General features: G+C 38.7%; 1 protein-coding gene across 1 annotated transcript in view; it reads left to right on the plus strand.

Moving 5' to 3' along the window:
* The window catches only part of LOC102474570 (A disintegrin and metalloproteinase with thrombospondin motifs 12), a 75293-nt gene that overhangs the window by 29605 nt on the left and 21666 nt on the right, over positions 1 to 24022 (plus strand). The window contains exons 6-9 of the mRNA XM_027774889.1: positions 6907 to 6977; positions 16361 to 16427; positions 16885 to 17009; positions 23770 to 23919. Coding sequence (XP_027630690.1) covers positions 6907 to 6977; positions 16361 to 16427; positions 16885 to 17009; positions 23770 to 23919 — 413 coding nt within the window. The remainder of the gene's footprint in view (positions 1 to 6906; positions 6978 to 16360; positions 16428 to 16884; positions 17010 to 23769; positions 23920 to 24022) is intronic.

The following is a 24022-nucleotide window of genomic DNA, read 5'->3' on the forward strand; positions in this document are numbered from 1 at the left end:
AAGAGTACCAGAAAATATTCATAAATCCACTGAGAAGAAAAGCCTTATTTTCATGTGATAACAAGTGAAAGATGGAAGACATTTTTACCAACTTATACAGAGTTGGAATAACCTAATGGTCATTGCATCTAATAACACGCAGACCATACTTACAGCCATCACTAGGAATGTCCCACAGTAGAAATAGACAAAATTATTTTATGAGTAGATGTTACAGTAAAAGTTGAAACAAACATAGAAAACAGAAATGTTAAAACAGACATAGAAATGCTGAACCTTCTTTTCCTTTTGTTATTTATTTATTTTGTTTTACGTTTAATCATGTATCATTACAGCATATCAATTGAATTTTCCCATCCTGATTATACTGTAGATTGATTCAAAGATATTACCATGCATATTATCATCAACAGATAATTTTTCATTTTTGTATCCCTTAGATGTTTTGCTTCTTTCTTTTTCCAATGCTGAACCTTCTGTACTATTAATTTAACTCTTGCATATTAAAATAAGTCTCTCAGATTTGGGCCCTCTTTCCTCTTTGCACTTTTTTAAAAAAGAATTATTTAATTTTATTTATCATTATTGGTATTCTTTAAAATTTGCTACAGGGTACATGTGCTCACCAGAGAGAGAGAGCGAGAAAGAGAGAGAAAGTGAGAAAGCAAGTCACCAGGTCTGGGACTCGAACTGAAGTCATTCAGGTGGGAGTCCAACACCTTAACTACCACGCCACCTGCTGGCCCCTCTTATCTGCACTTTTACCTTTGGAGAGTTTACCTATTTTCAGATACTTGTGTACCATCTACATACTAAGGCTCACAATTGATACCTTAAGCTGGATCTCTTTCTTAAGCTCCAGACTGATATCCAATTATTCTCTCTACATCTCAACCTGGATGTGTCATAGTCCACTCAATCATAGATATTTATTAAATCAAAAATGTAATTCCTGATTACTTCCTGCCCAGATCACCTCAATTCTACCTTTCCACATCCCCCAATCACCATCTTATCCATCTCAGTAAATAGTCCTATTATTTACTGGTTGCATATGTCTAGGAGTTGTCCTTCACTTCCTCTTCTTATCTTCCACATCCAATAGCAAGGCCCACAGTTGTCCCACCTCCAAAATCTATTTCAAGATGACACTCTCCACCACTTCTAGAGTCATTACATGGGTATAGGCTTTCTCACATCTTGCCTGGGCTACTAAAGTGAACTCTCAAATGGTTTTCTTATTTTCAGTTTTGCCCCCATAACTATTCTCCACAGAGAGTCATTCAATGTACAGTCAAAACTGTGTATTTTGGGACCAATAGTTGGCAGAATGGCTGTGTCACTGGACTCCCATGTCATCGACCAGGGTTTGAGTCCTGGACCCAATGGCTTAAACTCACACCAGGTGCATGTGCGTGCATGCCCAAGATCCCGAGAAGAGAATGGAGGAGAAGGGATTGCGGCATGGCCATCCCTCCTGGAGAGTTATTTCTTGCTTTCAGTCTCTGTTTCTGATGAGTGCATGCGCCCTATAGCAAAAACCTATCTCAAAACAAACAAACAAACAAACAAAACTGTGTATTTTAAATAGAAACTGAATTGTTCTATTGCATAGAACCTTTTAATGGTTTTCTGTTTCTTTTAGAATAAATTTAAAAAATTTTATTATGGTCTACCAAGATTTTCATTATCTTTGCTCTTATCACCTTTGTGGTTTCTCTTAACTCTTCTTAGTTACTTACCCAATACTTCAGATGAGTTTTGGAACACACAAGGCACTTTTCAGCCTCATGGTCTGTACGCTTGTAGTTTCCAGTGTTTTAAACATTTCTCTCCTGGTTGTGATTATTAGCTGGCTCATCCTTCAGGCCTCTGCTTAAATGCTGTCTCCTCAGAGGGGTCTCAATGACAAACCTACTGAAAGCTGGCCCTTCTTACTAGTCTCTGTCAGAGGATGATAGCACTCTCACAATTCATTATTATTTTGTGTACTCATTTACTCTTATCTCAGCCACTATCAAAATGTGAATTTCATGAGGGCAAAAGCTGTGCTTTTTTTGTTTTCTGCTATATTCCCAGCACATAAACAAATGAATAAATAAATTGGCTGACTTGCTGAAATGCCCTTGCAACCTATAAATCTTATTTAGCAGCTGAAATATGTGAATAAAGGCATCGTCTAGATCTCATTCATGAAAGAACTATGGTCAAAATGCCAAGGCACGGCCTGGCCTTGGATATCTTGGAATACCAATGGGTATATTTTTTTATTTTCCTGTGATTTTTTTGTTGTTGTTGTTGCTAATAAGCTTATCCAAAACTTTGACTAAAAGTAAAGTCTAAGTATCCTTTCAATGTCTAACATGACCTGACAGTATGGAAATATAATTTTGATTATTATTTACTATTGATTAGGGTCCAGATGTGGTAAAGTTAGATGTCAATATGTAGAAAACTGATAAGGTACTGATGATTTTTGTCTAGTAAAGGTGAAAATGATTTTTTACTAGCAGAGAAGATAACCCTGAAGATTATAGATTTATTGGTCAGTAGAACATTACCTAATTTTATATCTAAATTTTATATCTCAACAATCTTATTCCAGTATTCCCCCCCCCCCATTAGCTATAGATGCATTGATTTCTTGTGCCTTTTAGCCAGGTTTGCCTTCTTGTCTGTCTCTTCACCAATGAGTTAAGTACGTCTTTAATATGTGTTCACTGTATATATTTGTGTGAGAATTATGTGTTCAAGTTTTTAAACATTATTCCTTGAGACCTTGGAGTACAAATTTTCACTCTCTCCTAATGTTTGAACATATGAGTACACTTAGATGAAGATAAGCAGATGTAGAATTTTCAGACCAAAAAAGAAAGGTATAAGAAGGACACATTCTCACTCTCTGCAGCCCCAGTAATACCACTGGTAGAAATTTTAAATGTAGTTTCCAGAGACAGCAGTGGCATAGTGATTAAGGCGCTAGACTCCCACTATTGCCAACTGTAGTTAGAGTCCTGGACCTGGTGGCTTAAAAATTATGCCAGGTGCATTGTATGTCCCCACTTAATATATACCGAGTGTCCACACTCTATGACTAAAATGGATTGAGTAAAGGATATAGAAACCCAGTAAATGGGTGTATCCACTGGACCAGGAAGAAATGTTCATATGTTGAAAAATTCACTTTGTAAGCTAAGTAATGGGATTGAATGTATAAAAGAAAATGAAACAAAAAAGGTAGTGAATAATAATAACAAAAAACAATCATGCCAGGTGCATATACATGCATGCCCGCCCAAAAGCCAAAGAGGAGAATGGAGAAGAAGGAATTGTGGCATGGCCATCCCTCTCTAGGGGTGATTTCTCATTTCTCTCTGGTGAGCATATACTTTCTACAGGGGGAAAATAAAATCTTCTCTAGCCCTTTTCCTCCACAAAATATAGTTTCCACAGATCAGGGCCCTTTGCATTCCACATTTCTTCATTCTCAGGAGCAGTGGCATCTTGCTGCTAGTGAAGTTGTTTGGGAGATTTTGATTGTCCATCACCACCTTGACTCTATCACAATTACATTGTTATTCTTCCCAACAATATTTTGCATGTACAAAGAGACACAAATGATTTGTTGTAGACAGCAGGGCTTTCTACCTTTCACTTGCCAAACATTTTTCTCATTCAAGCTTTTATAGAATTTCTAAGTGGAACAAGGTTCACAAGTTGACAGCAGAATTGCAATCCACAATTTTCATTTATTTGATTCTCAGAAAATGCTTCTGGGTCCTCTTCATGTCTTTGATGATGGAGCAACCCCAACAAGAACAAACAACATCAGGGTGACATAATGCAGTACAGAGTGCCGAAGTGAGCTATGGCTGCTTTTGGAGAGATCTGAGTTCTTATTTTGACTCTGTCATTCAGTAGGCAACTCTGAGAAAGTCACTTCCTTGCTCCATGCCCCGTTTTTCTTTATCTTTAAATGAGAACAGAATTATGGTGCATATATCAAATGTTATGCTCGTCACTGAGGATACAAATATGAATATAAATAAGTCCTATTTCCTGACTTTGAGAACTTAGAATCTACTGACAAAAGCACAGAAATAGAGATTTTCAATTTAAGATAGTCATGAGTATGAAAATATGTACCTAGGAGAGGGGACTTAGATGTCCAAGCTTGTTTTTAGAGGATAAGAAACAATTAGCCAGTGAGGAGGGACATTCCCAATAGAGGAAGTTGCATGGGCAATGACTTTCATGCTTAAACTAGCACTTCACATATGAGGGGTATAAAGACATCATTGGTATTGTACCCCAAAGTGGGAGGTTGAGAAATCTTGTAGTGATGGGATGGAAACAATGTGACTGTGCTAGAGGCCAGAGAGAAAGCAGCCAATCTAAACCTATCTGCTCTTCACACCTGGTCTTATTCCAGTATTGCCTGTCCCTGTATATGACTTTATCATTCTCCCAGAGATCCCGAAGGCCTCCGTGATATCTTGCTCATTCCTTCCCATATCTAGCCAGTTACTGCCAATGTTATTTGACCATCTCCTTTCTTGTCGCTTCAATTCAACCTGCAGTTATCCTTCTCATGGATTACAGTTGTACACATTTTCTGGTCTATACAGAATCAGTGGGATTCTTTTCCATCTTGTTTCCACATTGCAGCCAGCATGATCTCCAGATGGTCATCTGATAGTATCCACCTTCCTGCCAACGCTTCGTCAACTCCAACTCATGGTTTCAAACAGCCCACTAGTTTTCTGACTTGATCCCTCATTTCTTACCATATCCTCTCTGCCCTCAGGCTATAGCAGCAATCTATATATCATATTTTTCCAGACCTGCCACTGATTTTATTGTTGTCTGGCCTACCTTCCTTTTTGTCTTCACTTAGTAAGACCTTAATCCCGCAGATCTCAGTTTATATGTCACTTTGTTGGGGATGCTTTCTCTAATATCCATATCCAATAAGATTCTACTAGACACTCCCATAACACTGTGTATGTCTTCATAGTATGTATCACCATTGTAAATTTGCATCTACTTAACTGATGCAGTTTCCTATCTGGGTATATAAGACTTAAGGGCAGAAGTAGGGTATGATGTCACAACTTAGCTCTACTGGTACATAATAGACCATAATAAATGTTTATTTAAATACTAAATAAGATAAAGAAGTATAAATGAAGCAAATATTAAGTTGGAGAGAAAGTTTAATAGCAGAAAAATCATGATGAGCCCTGTAACCATATAAAGGGTTTGGATTGAGTCCTCTGGGAGACTCTGCGTGATTCCAAACCAACCATGAAATTAGAGAGATAGCTCTGAGCTCTGTGGAAAGTATATGAGGTAAGGAATACCAAGGCATGGTTGCTGAAGTACTTCTCTTTTATCAGTGACTTTCTATGATGCTTGTCTTCCTTTGTCTAATTACAACTAACAGCTAACATCATTTTGGACTTTATTTTTCTGCGGTATTCAAGAGAATTTGAAGTTAACCTGCACGCATAACCTGTAGCTTGTGTTTGTTACTGACATGGAAACACTACTATGGATTTTCATCACATTTTATGAATAAACTGGAGTACTGGATGTGAAACTCACCTTAGAGCACTCTGAAGCTTCCTGAAAGGCTAGGTTGTTGTATTTCAGAGTACTGGAAGTGGAGGTTCACAAAACAAGGATCTGGAAAGACATGCCAAACATGTGAAGACACCGCAGGCAAAGAAAACAGAAAGTGTCCTAAGATATGAGCCAGCTTGTCGTGTGGTGGATCTCACATGGTTGACTGTGTGGTTTGAGTTCTAGAGCAGGCAGCTTGAGGTACACATCAGGTGCTTGTCATACATACTCAAAACCCCGAAAGAAAGGAGTGATGGTGAAGGGATTTCAGCATGACCATGGCGGGTTCTTTGTTACTCTCTCTCTCTCTTTCTCACTCTCTCTCCCTCTTTCTTTTTAGTGAGCACATGTACCCTCTAGCAAATTAAAAAAAAAAATGAGGCAGCCTGTGGTGATTAAAGGAGCTGGATCCCCCATGACAGACGGCACAGTTCAGATCTGTATGAGGCAGCTTGAAAATCACACCAGGAACATGTGTATGCATGCCCTATATATTAAAAAGAGAAATGGAGAAAAGATTGCAGCGTGACCATTCCCTATGGGAGGACCTTTTTCCATTTTCCTTTTCTTGCACTCTTTCTTCTATGAGCACACATTTTCTCTAACAAATTAACAGCAACTAAAAAGAAATTATGAGCCAACTTGCTCTCACTCTTATCTTGTCTCCACCTAACCTCGAATCAAATTATCATTTTCATTTATGACCCTAATTCTAGTTTTAATTTACCCCAGGACCTGGACACAAACTTGACCTCTAGTTTTTTTTCATTTTAAACCAATTCATTTAATGGTCTCCTTGCACCCCTTTTAAAGCCAGGAGTTAGGGATGGAATTAGACTCTTCCTTCCAATTCTTGTGAGCAGTTTAACATCATGAAAAGATTTATAGTTGATCCCATAGTCCCATTGTCCCATCATTTATCTCTGTTAACCTTTGGTAGGTTATTTTGTGAAGCTACTTATGCCTCCATTTCTTCATTTTGTATAATGAAGATAGTATCTATTTCATAGGGTTGTTGTGAGAATCAAATGTGTTAATCCTGTAATACTTAACATAATGTCTAGCTTATGGAAACCATTCAATAAATGTTATTTGTTAGTATCAATCTATTATTCTCATGATTATCATCATCACCCTCATTTAGTTCCCATAATAACCTCATAAACTTGTTACTACTATATTCATTTCACAAGGTCTTCAAAATCCCTAGAAGAAAGAAAATAAAAACCCTAAATGAGAAGATTAGAATAATAGATCTTTGGACTCTTCTTGTAAGAACAGTTTAAGACAAACTGGGATGAGAGTGAGTTGGATGAAGCCAAGTGGGTTGAAAGTGAATATGCTATGCAGGGGTGAGGCCTGAAGGCATTCATCTGGTCTGAAGGAACAGCGGTAAGACTGATAGAAAGGAGGTGACTGCCTCCCCAGAAACTTTATTCCTGGTCTACTTAGTCATTTAGTGTTGGGTTCCCTCTTGTGAGATTCTAGAGTTAAAACTGTTCATTTTTTAAACTCCATCTGGTATTCTCTTTCTCCCCCTCCACACTAGCTAATGTATGGGTCTGTAATAACCTATATAATTATTGCTTATTCAGGTTAAATGTCCAAAATATTGGCAAAGATTTTTAGGCTTATCTTTCTTTTTTTAAAAAAAGTATATTTTTCAATAGCCAGATGAGTTATTCCCTAGGCACATGGAAAGTTTTAGATTAAGCACTTTACTATTCACCTCTTCTCTGTCCATTCTTTTTCTTTGAGTAGCCTAAGCCTGGCTAGGAAAGCATGGTTCATTGTGCATTAAGTAAAAAGTCATTACAAGGAAGTCCAGAGAAATCAATACAAGATTTTTTTTTCATTATATAGAGAGTTTACAAAGAGGGAAAACAATTTATACCAAAAGCCATGTTCTTACAAAATCATTTCAAATCTCCCATTTGGGGCTTTTATGTGAGCTGTTGCTGATTTCCTCTAGGTCAACTCCTTACTCTATAAGGGCACATACTCAATTATATAGGAAAGGAGAAATTGGAAGTGAATTGGACTAGCTTGAATAGATGAAGAGAGAAAAAAATTATGCACACAAAGGAAATCTATTTTTGTTTGCAAAGGAAATAAGGGGTGGGGGGAATGGTGTGGATAGGGGTTTGTTTTGACAAGCTCAAATATTTACCAGGACGTTCAATGGAAAAAAGTATAGCCCAAGTCCTCCCACATTGTGAGCCAACTAATCTCCCTGAAGTCATTTTGCTTCTTATGCATGCTTAGAGCAACATGGTCTTAATGCGTAATTAATTACTCTTCTCAAGGCTCCTGTGATCAAATGCATTCAAGAAACAAAATGAATGGATGTATCTTTGACTTAGCCCCTTGTGGGACTTGAATGTTAAGAGGCTGAAGGGAATGATCAAACCTGTACTGATGAGCTTTTAGTAGAAATGTGGTAAGGTATCTTGAAGAACCTATCACTGAACTTGTGTTAAATGCCACATATTGCATATGTTCACAAGGAGAAAGTGCCAGGCTGCAAATGATCACTGGGTTAATTATGCACTTGCTTCATCTGCAAAGGAACCTCCACAAGCAATTAAAAGAAAATGAGCAAAATTTTGAGAGTCTGTTTCTCCTATCTAATCAATAACTATAATCCAGGTCACTCCAAAATTACTCTTTTAGGAAAGTTGGGATGTAAAAGAAACCCCTGTTGAAATCTACACTTCCCATCTCCTTACACTCTCCTTTATTTCTTCCTAAGAGCCCTGCTGCTAGAAAATTTCTCATTAAAAACCTCCAGTTGAATATCTGAAAACCATGCAGACCTGACCCGAATGTTTACATGGTACAAGCTTGATGCAATTCTCACTACCACTTCATTACCTAGTCTCCATTCTTCTCATTGCTGTGAAGAACTAGGAAGAGTCTCATACTTTACCCCCCATTCAAGCTGGCAAGTTAGCCTGCCGCACTGTCATAGATGCAATGCTGGCAGAAGACAACAGTTACAAAGGACTTCATTACTGACAGGATAGCCACATGGCATGAACTTCATGTTGGCATCTGTACCTCTTGTTTCCTAAATTGCCCAAGGGTGACATGTTCAACCCAGCTGTATGTTGGGCACACAATGAGTTTTATCATAGCTGAGGATTTCCAAGATAAGAAAGCCCCAATCTTTTATAGGAACTTGTAGCAAACTTGTCCAACTTTTGCTCTAAAGGGAGCCATCACTTTTATCATTATAGAGAGCAAGTAAATCTGCCCTTTTCTCTGGAAGGAGACATTATCTCTACTGCCAGCTGTTTTCTATACATCCTTGAAAGGAAAATCTGGAAGAAAATCCATCAGTGCCTTTGCTCAAGTGATAAGCAGAAGCATGAGACATTCATATAGAGTTGCCTATCAGTTTCTATCACAGGCACCAGAATTATTACTACCTATTTTCTATTTTATCTTTTTTTTTTTTTTTTTTGAGAGAGAGATTTTTACTATAGGGCATGTGCATTCTCCAGGCAGACAGACAGAAACTGAGAAATCACTCCCCAAAGCGGGCTGGCCACACTGCAATCCCTTCCACAGTCCCCTCTCTGGATTTTGGGCAAAAACTCTCACGTGCCCCAAGTGAATTTCCTGTCACTGGTACCAGGACCGCTATTGAGGTCAACCATGTGGGGGTCTAGCACCTTAACCACTATGCCAACTGCTGGTTCCATATTTTTTACTTTATTCTTTTTCAAATTTTTAAAATATTTTTATTATTATTCTTACATTAAATCACTAGACATCATTTAGATTGTGAAGAGACTTTACCCAGCATGCTATATGCCTCAGTCCAGCCCAATTGAGACTATCATAAACTTTATTCTTAAACTCTTCCCTGCCTCTTCCCTAATTACCATGCCTTTTTACTGATGGAGATCACCTAATCTTTACTTTTTCCTGTCTAAATAGCTATATTCTCCCCCTTTCTTCATTCCTTTATGGGTGGTGCATTCCTCAGTTGTGCAGTGCCTGTGACAAGGAGAGGAATAAGCTGCAATTCTTGTTCTAAAGCAGCTAAGGAGGAAGACAGTATACAATTCAATAATTTTAAGGTAGTGCAGCTAGTGCTGTGAATCAAATGTGCATAATTGGTGGGAGCCTAACTCAGATTGGGAAGCAGGGTTCTAAGCCCTGCTCTACCAACACCTGCTTTGTGCTTTTGGCTAAAGTATAGCTTCTCTCAGGACTGGATTTCCTCACTGTTTAAATGCGAGGTTTGGATTCCTAAAGGTCCTTTAGGGAAATAGGCTCTTTATAATGATGGGAAATCGGATGCAGAGTTTACATTGCAACATCTGGGAAATGACAGTGATTTCTCCATGACCATAAAGATGTGTCCTTGTTTACACTGAGTTTGACACAGAAATGAGTGGACCTAGATGTCTGTAAACATTTACTTTTCTTAAATGAACATACGTGGATTGGTAGGTAAGTTCTTCCAACATGACCCAAGTCTATTGATAAAGGACAATATTAAAAAGTTGAGTTTCTCAAATATGGTAAATTCATACCCTAGGCTGTGTGACCTTATCAGGGACTTCATAAATCAAGGGAGACTAAGGGCTTCAGCCTGTGTGTCTTTTCAGTTCTAATAAACTTGTTTATTCATAACTATTTAAATAAAGAACTTAACCTTACAGTAGGTGTACAGGAGTATAAGTGTACGGTGTGTTTGTATGTTGATGTGGGGTCTTCCTACGCACTATAACCCATCCGAAAGACTACAGGTGCTCTTCGATTCAAAACCGTGAGCTGTCACACATAACCAGTAAGTAACTCACACAGAATCATAATGGAGAGTGCTGTAAGAGTTCTTTTTTGCAAGCTTTCAGCTTTGGTTTAGACCAAGTATTGATATTTATACAATCTACTTACCTTATTTAGATTTCACCAGTTTTGTGTGCACTCATTAGCGTGTGCATAAGTGTGTGTGTATTCAGTTCTATGCAGATTTACTACATGTGCAGATTCCTGTGACCATCACTACAATCAACATTCAGAACAGTTCTATCACTATCACAAGGGTCCTTTATACAACCCTTTTATACCTCCCTTCATCTACCTACCAAGCCTCTGAAAATCTCTAATCTGTTCTCCATCTCTATAATTTTGTCATTTCAAGAATGTTATATAAGTGGGGATCAGCAGTTAGTTGGCTATGTCGCTGGACTCCCACGTAGTTGACCGCGGTTCAAGTCCCGGACCCGGTGGCGTAAACTCATGCTGGGCGCGTGTGCATGCGTGCCCAAGATCCCAAGAGGAGAATGGAGGAGAAGGGACTGCGGCATGGCCATCCCCCCTGGGGGGTGATTTCTCGCTATCTATCTCTCTGTCTCTCTCTGTCTGTCTGGCGAGCACACACACCCTATAGCAAAAACCTCTCAAAAAAAAAATAAAGAATGTTATGTAAGTGGAATAATGCAATTTGACGTTAGATTTTTTTCATTCAATATAATTCCCTTGAGATTCATCCAGATTGTTGTGTATACCAAAAGTTCGTTCCTTTTATTTGCTAAGTAGTATTCCATAGATATATTCCACAGTATGTATTGGTTTGTTTGTTTTCAGTTTTTAGCTAATAAATAAAGCTGCTATAAGTGATCAACTGCAAGTTTTTATATGAATAAAAATCTTCATTTCTCTGGGATAAAGGCAGTTTCTAGGTTAGACGGCAATAGTGTGTTTTTAAAGAAGCTACCTATTTTCCATAGAAGCTGTACCATTTTATATTTTCATCCACAGTATGTGAATGAAGTATGACCTAGTTTATTCTATTGCTAATAACAGAAAACACCTGCATTTGAGTAATCTATAAAAATGGACTTTTTCTTCAGCTCAGAATTTGGAAGTCCAAGGTCAAGGGGGCTGCATCTGGTGGGGGTCTTCTGGCTGGATTACAACAGAGCAGAGAGCCTCAAATATCGACCAGCAAGAGTTTGAGCAGTGTGTGTCTGTGTTCATGTGTCTCTGTTTGATCTCATTCTGTTCCCTTATAAACTCACCAGGAGTCAATCATAGTGGTCTCACCTTTCTGCTAATTACTTCTAAAAGCCCCATTATTCAAAACCATAACTGGATTAAGTTTTCATCCTATTAATACTATTACCATACAACCAAATTCCAATACATGAATTTGGAAGGATACACATTCAAACCATATTCATGCAGTTTTGCCACATCCTCCATGTTTGGGTGTGTCAGTATGTTTTATTTCAGCCAGTCTGATAGTTGTATAGTAATATCTCATCATGGTTTTAATTGCAATTCCCTATGGCTTTTGGGAGTATTTTTATGTGATTATTCCCTATCTGTCTATCCTCATTCATGAAGTGTCTCTTTATCTTTTGCTTATTTTATGATTTTTTATTGAGTTTGTAGAGTTCTTCCCATATTATACGTACGAGTGCTTGTCAGATATATGGTTTATAAATATTTTCTCCCACAGTGTAGCTAATTTTTCATCTTCTTAATAGGAGTTTTCTCAGAGCAAATGTTTTTAATTTTGATGTGGATTTATCAGTTTTTTCCTTTTATGAATTATTAGTGTTGATTCTATACATTCTTTGCCTAGCTTTAGATCCCCAAGATTTTCTTCTATGATTTTTTTCTAAAAGTTTTAATCTCATGTTTTACATTTAAGTCTGTGATTCATTTTTAGTTAATTTTTGTATAATATGTGAGGCTTAAATCAGATGGCTGTCCAGTTGCTCCAGCACTATTTATTTATGTATTTATTTCCCAAGGGCAAATAGTACTTTATTATCTGAATTTAAATTTATCATTACAGATTACAGCTGATGCATTAAAGAAATGCAAAATAAGCATAACATTAATTTAGGTAAAAATCCAACAAATCTACTACAATATAGAACTCAAATGTAGTGATGTTTACATGAACAAATGGAATTAATTTTCAGCTCATATGTTCACACTGTTAGTACACACGATGGAATTAATTGCATATCCAGTGTGATGCCTGGAATTTACCCATTGGTAACCTTTGTATAATGAAGTACAAAGTTTAACTGGCCAAGTTTGGTTTAGATGAGTGTTTCCTCATCCTTCACTACAATGTCAAACATTGTCATGAGAAAATTTAGGGAACTGAATGATGTGGCCATTGCCGCAAATAAAAGAAAATATTGTGGTAGAAACCAGGAAAAAGACTGGAGGAAGAAATACCATACTTCATATGCAAAAGGGTTTTCGACATAATCATAATAATCTAGGAAGCATCATGTGATGTTCCAATTCCGTGAACATAGATATACTGTTCAATTTTATTTGTTCAAAAGCTATATCTAGATTGACCTTATAGTGCAGCATTTAGGTGTAACACTAAATCAGATTCCACATGGTTGATCAGAGTTTGAGGCTCATCTCCATTGGCCTCCCACCCAGTATATATGTATCCACTTAGCATCCTGACTGGATGGAGAATTTGAAGAAAACAGATTGTAGCATGACCAAGCTGTATTGGGCCCTCCTAGCATTTAAAAAAAAAAAAAAAAGCTATATCTACCAGTTAATTGTATTGATTACATTCAGGGCATTGTTTTTCTATTTCCAAACTAATATAAATCTCTATTCTTGAGTTTACTTTTTGTCTTTCTGTTAAAATGTAGGTTTTATCATTGTTTTAGTCTGAACACCTTTTATCCTGGGCTATTTTCACTTACTTTCAAAATTGAGAACTTGAGTTACTATAGCGTCAATTTCTCTGTTCCAGAACTTTATTGTGTAATCATTTGGAAAGTTACAAGTCAGATAAATAAGAACTGACCTGCAGGACAAAGGGAAAAGCAAATCAGATAGTTGCCATATCAGAATCCTCCTGGGCAAATGTCACTGTGTTGTGAGAGTTAACAAGGAAAAGACCCCCAGGCTAAGATATATGCCAGGGCCTCATTTAAAAACCATGACCGACAGCTTACTAATGCTCAGAACACAAATTTCATGTACTTCCTGGTGCTTGGAGTGGGAGTTTTTCATGTTGATTTGTTCTGTAACAATAAAAAAAGATGCTGAGACGGAAAGATACTGGAGACAGGTATAGCAATATGGTGAAGTGAAATTGAGAAAAGTCTTTCAAAAACCTAGAATCTTATGATTTTTGGAGCACTCCCTTTGAGCTTCCCTACCTTGCCTCTGGTAGCCTAATTAATAGAGTATAACTTTTTAGTTGTTGCCAAGTGCCAGTGTAGTTCACATGACAGCTGTTGGGAGAATGTAGCCAAAAGTGGATGAGCTCTTTTCTTCCCCATAAACTTTTCGTAAATTTTTATAATTTCTTACTTACATGTAATTGTTGTACATCCTTGTGGGGTACAGTATGGGTTTTTCAAGGCATGCATGCATTGCATAATTATCAAATCAATCTATTGATAGCTATCTTTAGACAATACTGGTTTTGGTTTAATTAGTGCTGTATTTCATAAGTAGTCTCTCTGTTTGGAAACATGCCAGGCATTCTTAGAGCTCTAATTAGAGCTTGGTTAATTTTCAGAATCTTTATATAATCATCATAGGGCTTGATAACTCTTTGCTTCTGCCATTTGTACTGCCTATGAAATAATGGAGAACCCATAAAAAACATAAACAAAACAATACCAAAGACACGATCATTAATATAATTAATTAAACATGCAGAAATATTCTTATTTTAAAGGTTTTTTTTTTTTTTTTTTCAAATTTTTTACTGCTGAGCAATTGAGCCAGCCCTATTTGGGTCCTTGATTTTTTTTTTTTTTTCCTTAGAGAGAGAGATTTTTCCTATAGGGTGTATGTACTCGCCAGAGAGACAGAAAGTGAGAGAAATCAACCCCTGGGGTGAGGGGGATGGACTTGCTGCAATCCCTTCTCCTCCATTGTCCTCTTGGGATTTTTGGACAAACATGCAAGCACATGTGCCTGGTGTGAGTTTAAGCTGCCAGGTCCAGGACTCTACCCATGGTTGACTACGTGGAATCCATTGATTTAATCATTATGCCATCTGCTAGATCCCAGTATCTTGTTATTTTCAGGATATAGATCCTGTACATGTTTTCTTAGATTTATACCTAAGTATTTCATTTTCTTCTAAACAATTTAAATATAAATGGTAATGCTATTTTTAAATGAACAAGTGTTCTCTCGGATATCCTACTGCCAAACAAAACAAAAACAAAACAAATGTAGGGTTAAAACAGACCTAAAATATATCTGATTATAGCTCATTTTTTTAAAAAAATTTGCCAGATGGTGTGTGCACTCACTGATGAGAGATGGTGGAAAGTGGGAAGAGGGGAGGAGCGTGCAATGAGAAAGCACCTTCTGGGGGAAGGTGCTCCAATTCTTTCTTCTTCCTCTCTCCATCCCTTTGGGATTTGGGGCATGCAGGCACATACACCCACACATTTCTCATGTTGCCAGGTCCGAGACTTGAACTACACAATTGGCTATGTGGGATTCAGCCACCCTAAGCACCACTCCAAGAGCTGGTCCTATATTTAATGTTTGCTTGATAATCTGCCTTCCTGTCTGAAGTTGTTAGAACTGAGGCACCATTTAGCGAGGCTGGGACAACCATAACCTTTTTTAGGCACCCTGTTCTTATGTTCTTTGATTCCATATCTGAGCTGAGTGACCTTGAGCTATTCTTCACTGCTCTGAGGATTAATTTTCTATTTTTATAAAATAAAAATAATAGTGTTTTCTTTACAAATAATGCTGAATAGGTATAATTAAATTAAATAACATGTGACAGTATCTGGCACATGGTAAATAAAGACATGTTTCCTTCCTTCCTCCTTTTCTCTCTCTCTCTCTCTCTTTTCATTCTTTTCTCTCCTTTTCTCTTCCAATCTTCCTAATTTACACAACCTAGCCAGCCTTCTTTGCTCCCATCTAGGAAGGGTTACTAGTCTAACTACAGCTTGGTTAGATGAATCAAGGCTGACTCTCCCCAGTCCAGCTTGCTCACCAGAACTTCTCCTCCTCCACCACCATATTTCATTCTAGCAGATGATGTAATAAGAGTTATTAAGTAATGAAGTCTGGTTTTTTATTCAAATTCTTTTTTGAGTTGTTTCACTGAGTTTTCATGTATGGTGAGCCATCACCTTACTGTGTTTTCATGAAAGGAAGATGAATTAAGTACAGTAGTCAACTAACATGAGCAGGGAGACCTGGAAAGGCCCCTAACAGGCAACGGAAGCTCCTCAGACCAGGCTGATTTAGGTGAGGGCCTCAGAAAAATATAAAAGGGTAGAAATGCAAAGCATGCTTATAGTTTGATGCAGAGACTGTCCTGAAGTTCTTGGACCAAGCCCAAAATAATAGACCTAGTTACACTACACCAATGAAGGTGGATATCTTCTGGGTAAAATCTACTCTGCACTAAGGATAGTTCTATTTGGAGGCCCCAAAGAAATGGAGTAAGGGAAAGGAATTTCTCGTTTATAAATTCATATTAATCTGGAACTCCTTTAGAGCTGATTATCCTTCTCCCTAGATGGCCAGTACTCATCTGGACAATTTGGAACAATCCCAATAGTAGCTATGGATGATTGATTCAGAGATGAGTGAATCAGATGAACTGAATCACATGAATGATTCAGGGATTGAGCAGGGCCTCAGAAGCCCCTGAAACTGCAGGTTGGGGACATCTACTACAGCATTCTTAATCATTGTCATGTCATCAATTACCCTAACTTGTCAGAAATCTAGTGGGATCATGTCACCCTCTGCCCTTCACCTACAGGTGTCAAACCAAAAGGAAATCGTGGGTAAGAAGACATTCAGTGAAACTCCAGCCTTGCAGGATACCTCATGAGGAGAGGAAGCTCTTAACTAAAAAAACTGCTCATTTTGTACTCGAAAGGAAAATGCCTCTTTAGAATTGTATTGGCTTAGGATGCAGAGACCCACTACAGATAGTACTTCAAACAGCTGTCAGTTTTTGCTAATACATGTTAAATTTCTATTTAGGGGCAGCCTGGCCCAGTGATAATTTATATCCTGGAGTTCTCCTCTTCAGGTTTTTTTAGTGGAAGTCATAAGAGTGATGGTGTTTAGAGCAGATGGTCTGTGCAGAGGAGTAAGCTTTTCTTTGCCAAATTTCTGTCAATGTCTGATTCATCCAACCTCATCTAACCTCATCTCACTTGGATGGTTCATGGACTAATGCCTAAAGCAATGGGCCTGGAGTTCACCCATGCCACTCTCTTTCTCTTCCTTCTCCAGCAAGGATTGAAAATAGTTCATCATGCAGAGAAGACACTGTCCAGCTTCTGTAAGTGGCAAAAGAGCATCAATCCCAAGAGTGACCTCAACCCTGTTCATCATGATGTGGCTGTCCTTCTTACCAGGTACTTCAGACTGCATGGAACCCAAGGGAAGCAAGGTGGGGAGGGATGGCAGATGAAACGCTTTCCGACTATTCAAACCCACTATATTTTCACTACTCTTTTCTACTCGTGGTCATTTGTAAAAGTAGCATCTATGATCTCATCAGTTCTTGATGTCAATGCCAATGGAGGTGAAGGTTAGCATATGCTAATAATGCAAAGCTTTCCTTGTTAATAAACAGCATCTTCTGGAAAAATGTAAGCCTTCTTATCCCAATGATGATTTCATTCTTAGAAATGGCTTTTTCATGAAGCTCTATAAATAATCAGAAAGCTTGTTTGCAGATCTTCATTAAAGACTCCTATAAACTTTTACCAGTGGGATCTTAAATCTTTGTTTTTAGTTTAAAATTTTCTCCAGTTTGACAATGCGTAACTATCTCTATAGAAACCAATTCTCTTTTTAACCCAACCCTGAGTAATGCTGAAGATATGGAAGTAGGTTCCTTCCTACATAGGCAGAGAGGCTTGGTCACATCTTTCATCATTTTACCCCCTGAAGATAGGATATTGTTCTGATCACAGATAGATCCTATGGTGCTAGTAAGAACCAACCAATCTTCTAGGGCTCCTAGCTGTGAAAAAACCAGTGAACTTTCCTATTATCTCAAGTTCTTGGAACCTGTATTTTCTCACTGATTCAATATTTATTGTTTTTTTGGTGTGTGCACTCACTGATGAGAGATGGTGGAAAGTGGGAAGAGGGGAGGAGCGTGCAATGAGAAAGCACCTTCTGGGGGAAGGTGCTCCAATTCTTTCTTCTTCCTCTCTCCATCCCTTTGGGATTTGGGGCATGCAGGCACATACACCCACACATTTCTCATGTTGCCAGGTCTGAGACTTGAACTACACAGTTGGCTATGTGGGATTCAGCCACCCTAAGCACCACTCCAAGAGCTGGTCCTATATTTAATGTTTGCTTGATAATCTGCCTTCCTGTCTGAAGTTGTCAGAACTGAGGCACCATTTAGCAAGGCTGGTACAACCATAACCTTTTTTAGGCACCCTGTTCTTATGTTCTTTGATTCCATATCTGAGCTGAGTGACCTTGAGCTATTTTCTTCACTGCTCTGAGGATTAATTTTCTATTTTTATAAAATAAAAATAATAGTGCTTTCTTTACAAATAATGCTGAATAGGTATAATTAAATTAAATAACATGTGACAGTATCTGGCACATGGTAAACAAAGACATGTTTCCTTCCTTCCTCCTTTCCTCCTTTTCTCTCTCTCTCTCTCTCTCTCTCTCTTTCATTCTTTTCTCTTCTCTCCTTTTCTCTTCCAGTCTTCCTAATTTACACAACCTAGCCAGCCTTCTTTGCTCCCATCTAGGAAGGGTTACTAGTCTAACTACAGCTTGGTTAGATGAATCAAGGCTGACTCTCCCCAGTCCAGCTTGCTCACCAGAACTCCTCCTCCTCCACCACCACTTGCTATAGGGCATGTGAACTTGCCAGAGAGAGAGACAGAAGAGAGGGAAAAAATCACCCTCAGTAGGGATTATCACACCCCAATCCTTTTTTCTCCATTCTCCTCTCAGCATTTTGGGCACACATGTACACATGCATGGTGTGTCTCTAAAGTCATTGGGCCTGGGATTCAAACAGCTTAGTGAAATATGTGAGAGCCAACCTCCTTAACCACCATGCTACCTAAACCATCATGCCATCAGCTGGCCCCAATATTTATTGAGTGTCTGCTATACATCAGGCACAATTTTAGTCTAAACCAAAAGAAGGGTTTATACTCTAATGATATATCTTCTCATTGGCTGCCCTATCTCAGAGATATCCAGAAATCCAGACTGTCTTGTTCCTTGGCCCATCCCTTCAGTCACAGAAAAGTTAATGTACTAGAAAATACTGGGTATGTGTTGTCCCTCAGGAGGACAGGTGGCCCCAAAATACTTTGGTTCTGTCATCGATCCCATAGATGTCATAATTCCAGAAAATTCTATCAAAATGTCTACATCAGGCTTATAGGAAACTCTGACCGTGAGAATCTCTCTTTTGAGAGACCTCCTTAAGCAAATATTTTCCAAGGGATGTCTTTGGTGTAAATCTGTTATAGGCTCACTAGGATCTATACTTTGAGTTGATCAGTAACTGCCCTGGGAAATAGGTTAGTATGGGCATGGAATGAAACCACAGTGTTCTAAGGAACCAGCAGGCAACCTGGAATCTGATGACCTGGGTAAGATGCCAGGGGACAGCTTTGGTCCAGCCAAGACATTTCAACAGAGAAGAGCCCTGGAATTGGGAAATAGTGTTGGCCACTTGGCAGCCATGTCCCAGGAAATCGTACCCTTTCCTGAGATCAGAAGCAGGTGCTCCTCTCATTCTCATATGAAGAAATGAGTGACTTAATAGAGTTGACATTTGTGGGATGTTCTGTATGAGCCAAGCACTGTGTTACATCTATTAGAACAATAATTGATTGGGACCAGCAGTTAGTGTAATGGCTATGTCACTGGACTCCCATGTAGTCGACTGAGGTTCGAGTCCTGGACCCGGTGGCTTAAACTCACTCCAGGTGCGTGTACGTGCGTGCCCAAGATCCCCAGAGGAGAAAGGAAGGGAAGGGACTGGTGTGGCCATCCCCCTTGGGGAGGTGTTTCTTGCTTTCTGTCTCTCTGTATTTCTGGCAAGCACACGCACCCTATAGCAAAAATCTCTCCCAAAAAAAAAATAAATAAATAAATAAATTGATTCAGTTAATCCCTAAAACCACATTGGTAGTCGATTATTAATCACTCTTTTTTTTTAAATTTTTTTGCCATAGGGCACATATACTCTCTGGAGAGAGGCAGAAAGAGAAAAAGTGAGAAATCACACTCCAGAGGAGATGACACAATCCTTTCTTCTCCATCTCCTCTTGGGATGTTGGACACATGAACATATGCCCACATGATTTTCAAGCCACTGGGTCTGGGAATTCAATCATGGTCAACCATGTGTGAATCCAGCACTTTAAACACCATGCCATCTGCTAGGCCCAACCACTCATATTTTACAGAGAGAAAACTGAGATTTAGTGTCTCTTCCTCAAATTTCATTGCTGTTAATGGATACAGCTGGGTTTTAAGTCCAGGAAATTCAATGTCAATGCCATACTCTTAAAAATTAAGGATTTTTGTTTTCTTTTGAGTTGTTGATAGGTTCAGCAATCTGTTAATTTTTTTTTAAATTGAAACATAATATTTTCTCCCTTTCTGACCCCTCTGCAACTGGAAAATATTTGTGAGTATTCTTATTTTGTGGCAGAATGGTTATTTGTATAAGTTCAGTAATCCAATAGTATCTGTTGCCTTGCATCAGAAATTAAACTCTTATGGGGCTTTGTGCAAATAACAGAATAAACTGACACTAAAACCTTTTTTCTTTTTTTGCAAATAAGTTAGTTTATACCTCTTTTTAGTAAGAGGGGGATTGGAGAGAGAAAAAAATATTTCAGGAGAAAATTACAGTGCACTTAACACTAGATTTTAGCTTTATCCATATTTTTAGTTTAATTAAGATCTTTGATAAATCATTAAAAGGTGAAAAAAAGTTTAGTATGGGAAGGGGAGCGGGGAAAGAGGAAGGAATAAAAGTAAAAGTACGTTTTATTGACCAAAAAAATTGAGAAGCTATTTGCCGATGAGAATGCGCCTAGTAATATCTTTGTCTTGACTTACATGCATGGTAGTCATGCTGGAAAAAGAAATGTTATACAGTATAAAGAGATACATGATTAAATGTAAATCAAAAAACAATTATTCAATATGAATTCAAAGGATCTGCTCTCCTTTTTTCATTATGATAAATTTTTTACCTTAGGGTCTGGTTTTATCAAAGAATGATGAACCTCACCAGTTACTAGACAGTGGAGAGCATTTTAAGTTGCAAAGCAAGATTTCTCAACTTAAGAACATTTTGGGACATATGAACTGGAAAGTTCTTTATTGCGAGAGGGTGTCCTATGCATTGTAACTCATTTAGCAGCAACTCTGACTTCTACCCATGAGTTGCCACTAGCACCCTCCTCCAAGTTATGAAAACCCAGACTGTCTCCAAATGTCCCTCAGAGATGGTAAATGGCAAAATCACCAGCCCCTCTTTTACCTTCCTTGAAAATCATTGATCTAAAAAAAAATAATAAATAAATAGACATAAGGGAGGAGAGAGGTATGAGACTGGGTTCTGCCTGTGAGAGACTATCGTGATATCCACATTAACTCAGTTCTCTGTGCTGCTGCATTCAGAAGACTGTAGATTTGATAGTTAGTGACTGCATGCCAAGGCATACTTTCTTTTATATGGCCCCAGAGCAGGAGGAAGGTAGAAGTAATCTCCTTTTGGAAGATTAAGTCTTTATCTGCAAAAGCCATATTCCTACAATTCTTTTGTTCCCCCTTTCCTCCTATTTAATACAGGGCATTTAGTAAGTACTTCATAAGTTATTTAATGGACTTGACCTCCTGACATACCAAAATAAGAAAGTCAGTGGACTAGCAATGAGCACTATTCATCTTTTCCCAGCAGCTCTATGCAGACCTAGACTTTTTGAATGAAATAGTAACAAACACATCCTTCAGGAGGGGTGGGAATGCTTGGTCTTCCCATGGATCCCAAAATTGATTGCATTATATTCAGATTATTATTATTCATAGGATTGTACTGTGTGATTTAGCTCTCTAACATGGAACCTCCCTCCCCACGCTAGCAATTGCTACCATTAGTGAGAGTGGGGATCCATATCTGGTGCATGTACTGAGACTGCAGCTGCTCTCTCCTATCCCACCTGGAGAACTGAACGCTCACAAGGGTTCTTGAAGCGTGGATCTGCTACATAGCCAAATAGACACAAGAAGGAGACCATTTGTTGCTAGAAATTGTGCCCATACAAATACCATGAACTAATGTTTTTGGAACGAATCAAAGCTCAGAAGCTCACTGGCACTTGTGCCAGCAACCCTTGGCTAAGAGCTCTTTTTGTACTGAAAAAAACCCAAATGACTAATTGATGACTCTTCCAAAACTTTTGTCAGTGATGAAAATAATCCCTATCAGGATATGGGAGCATTATTTTTTCTTTTTTTTTGGAGAGGTTTTCTATAGGGCGCGTGCGCTCGCCAGACAGAGACAGAGAGATAGAAAGCGAGAAATCACCCCCCAGGGGGGATGGCCACGCCGCAATCCCTTCTCCTCCATTCTCCTCTCGGGATCTTGGGCACGCACGCACACGTGCCCAGTGTGAGTTTTTTAAGCCACCAGGTCCAGGACGCGAACCGTGGTCGACTACGTGGGAGTCCAGCGACATAGCCATTATGCTAACTGCTGGTCCCAGGAGCATGTTTTTATATTTAAAAACTGTAAATAGTATTTTCTGAGATCCTAAGGGTCTATTCTTTCTCTTTCTGGAGTTGAGAAATAGTGAATTCCTGACAAAAAGAGGAAACAAGAAGCCAAGGAAGGCGCATGTGTGCACGAGCACACACATGTATGTGGAGCTTCTTCCATGTGCAATCATGTTAGTTTAATGGAGCTGGATATATACTTGATTTGATATATGGGTGGGTTGATGGAACCAACTGTTTTTGTTTGTTTGCTTGCTTATGGCATTGCATGCAAGAGAGAGAGAGGTTGAGCGAAAGAGAAAGAGAAATTTCTAACAGAGTCCCATTTTCCCCAGCCCTTCAGCTCCTTGGGCTCCTGAACACCCAAACACATGCTCAATGTGCTTTCAGGTCACCTGGGGATCTGAATCTGCAGCTGCAAGATGACTTCCACCCTTATGAGGCACTTAATTTGCTGTTGCCCCACTATGACTGGGCCTAATAGCCTCTTCTTTAATAGACAGTCTCCTTGTATTGTGATCCTCCTCCTCAGCCTGAGTAACTGGGACTACAGGTATGTCCCACAATGTTGGCTTTCTAGGTGGGCCAGAAATTGAAACCTGCCCTCCCAGATGGCTCCAGCCTGCTAAGTAGCAGTGTCAAACAGTGCACGTTACCATGGCTGGGCCCCAATTCCTTTTTACATAAATGAAAAAACTTCTCAGATGAGTTTTGAACACAGATTTCAGAAAAACTGAACAGGAATTTCATATTCGAAAAACCCAGTCATTGCTGATTGTTCCTTTTCAAATTAACTTTAATTTTAAACAAAATTTTCAGGCCAGCCTGTGGCATGGTCGTTACAGCATCTGGATCCCACATGGCCCACTGTGTAGTCCTAACTCCCACACCTGGTGGCTTGAAAAAAACATGCCAGGATCATGTGTATGCGTGACCAAAATCCCGAAGGGAGAGTGGAGAAGGGCTGTGTCATTATGGAGGAGGTGCTCTCTCATTTTCCTTTTCTTTCTCTCTGTCTCTCTGGCAAGCACATGTGCCATCTAGTAAATTACAAAAATAAAATAAGGAAATATTTTCTTTTGTTCTTAAAGTCATATAATTTAGTCCCCTAAAATTAAGAACAAGAGCAATTCAAAATAAAATGTTTGCCACATTTTCCCACGTTTGTTAGATGTTAGTGAAATTTAATAACCCAGAGGTGAAATAAGAATAATAGTGAATTTGAAATTGTTCCTTATAGTCATATGAACTTTTAAATTATCTTTTAAGCATACTTTATATAGAGTATACTAAATGTGTATTTATATTCAGATTTTTTTTCCTGAAGATTTTTTTTCAGCTGTTTCTTGGTGGTATCTCAGCATCTCTGTTATCTGCTTGCAGAAAAGACATCTGTGCTGGTGTCAATCGGCCCTGTGAGACCCTGGGTCTGTCTCACCTGTCTGGGATGTGCCAGCCTCACCGGAGCTGTAACATCAATGAAGACTCTGGTCTCCCTCTGGCTTTTACGATTGCCCATGAACTCGGACACAGGTAAAAGGTCAAGGAAACAGATCTGCTTGTAGTGTTCATGCATCAGTTCAGATCAGTGGAGGGACCTTAAACGGGTATCAGGGGATCGGGACTGCAGTAAGGC

Source organism: Tupaia chinensis, unplaced genomic scaffold (assembly GCF_000334495.1).
Source record: "Tupaia chinensis unplaced genomic scaffold, TupChi_1.0 Scaffold000489_1, whole genome shotgun sequence".
In the NCBI taxonomy this organism is placed as follows: Eukaryota; Metazoa; Chordata; class Mammalia; order Scandentia; family Tupaiidae; genus Tupaia; species Tupaia belangeri.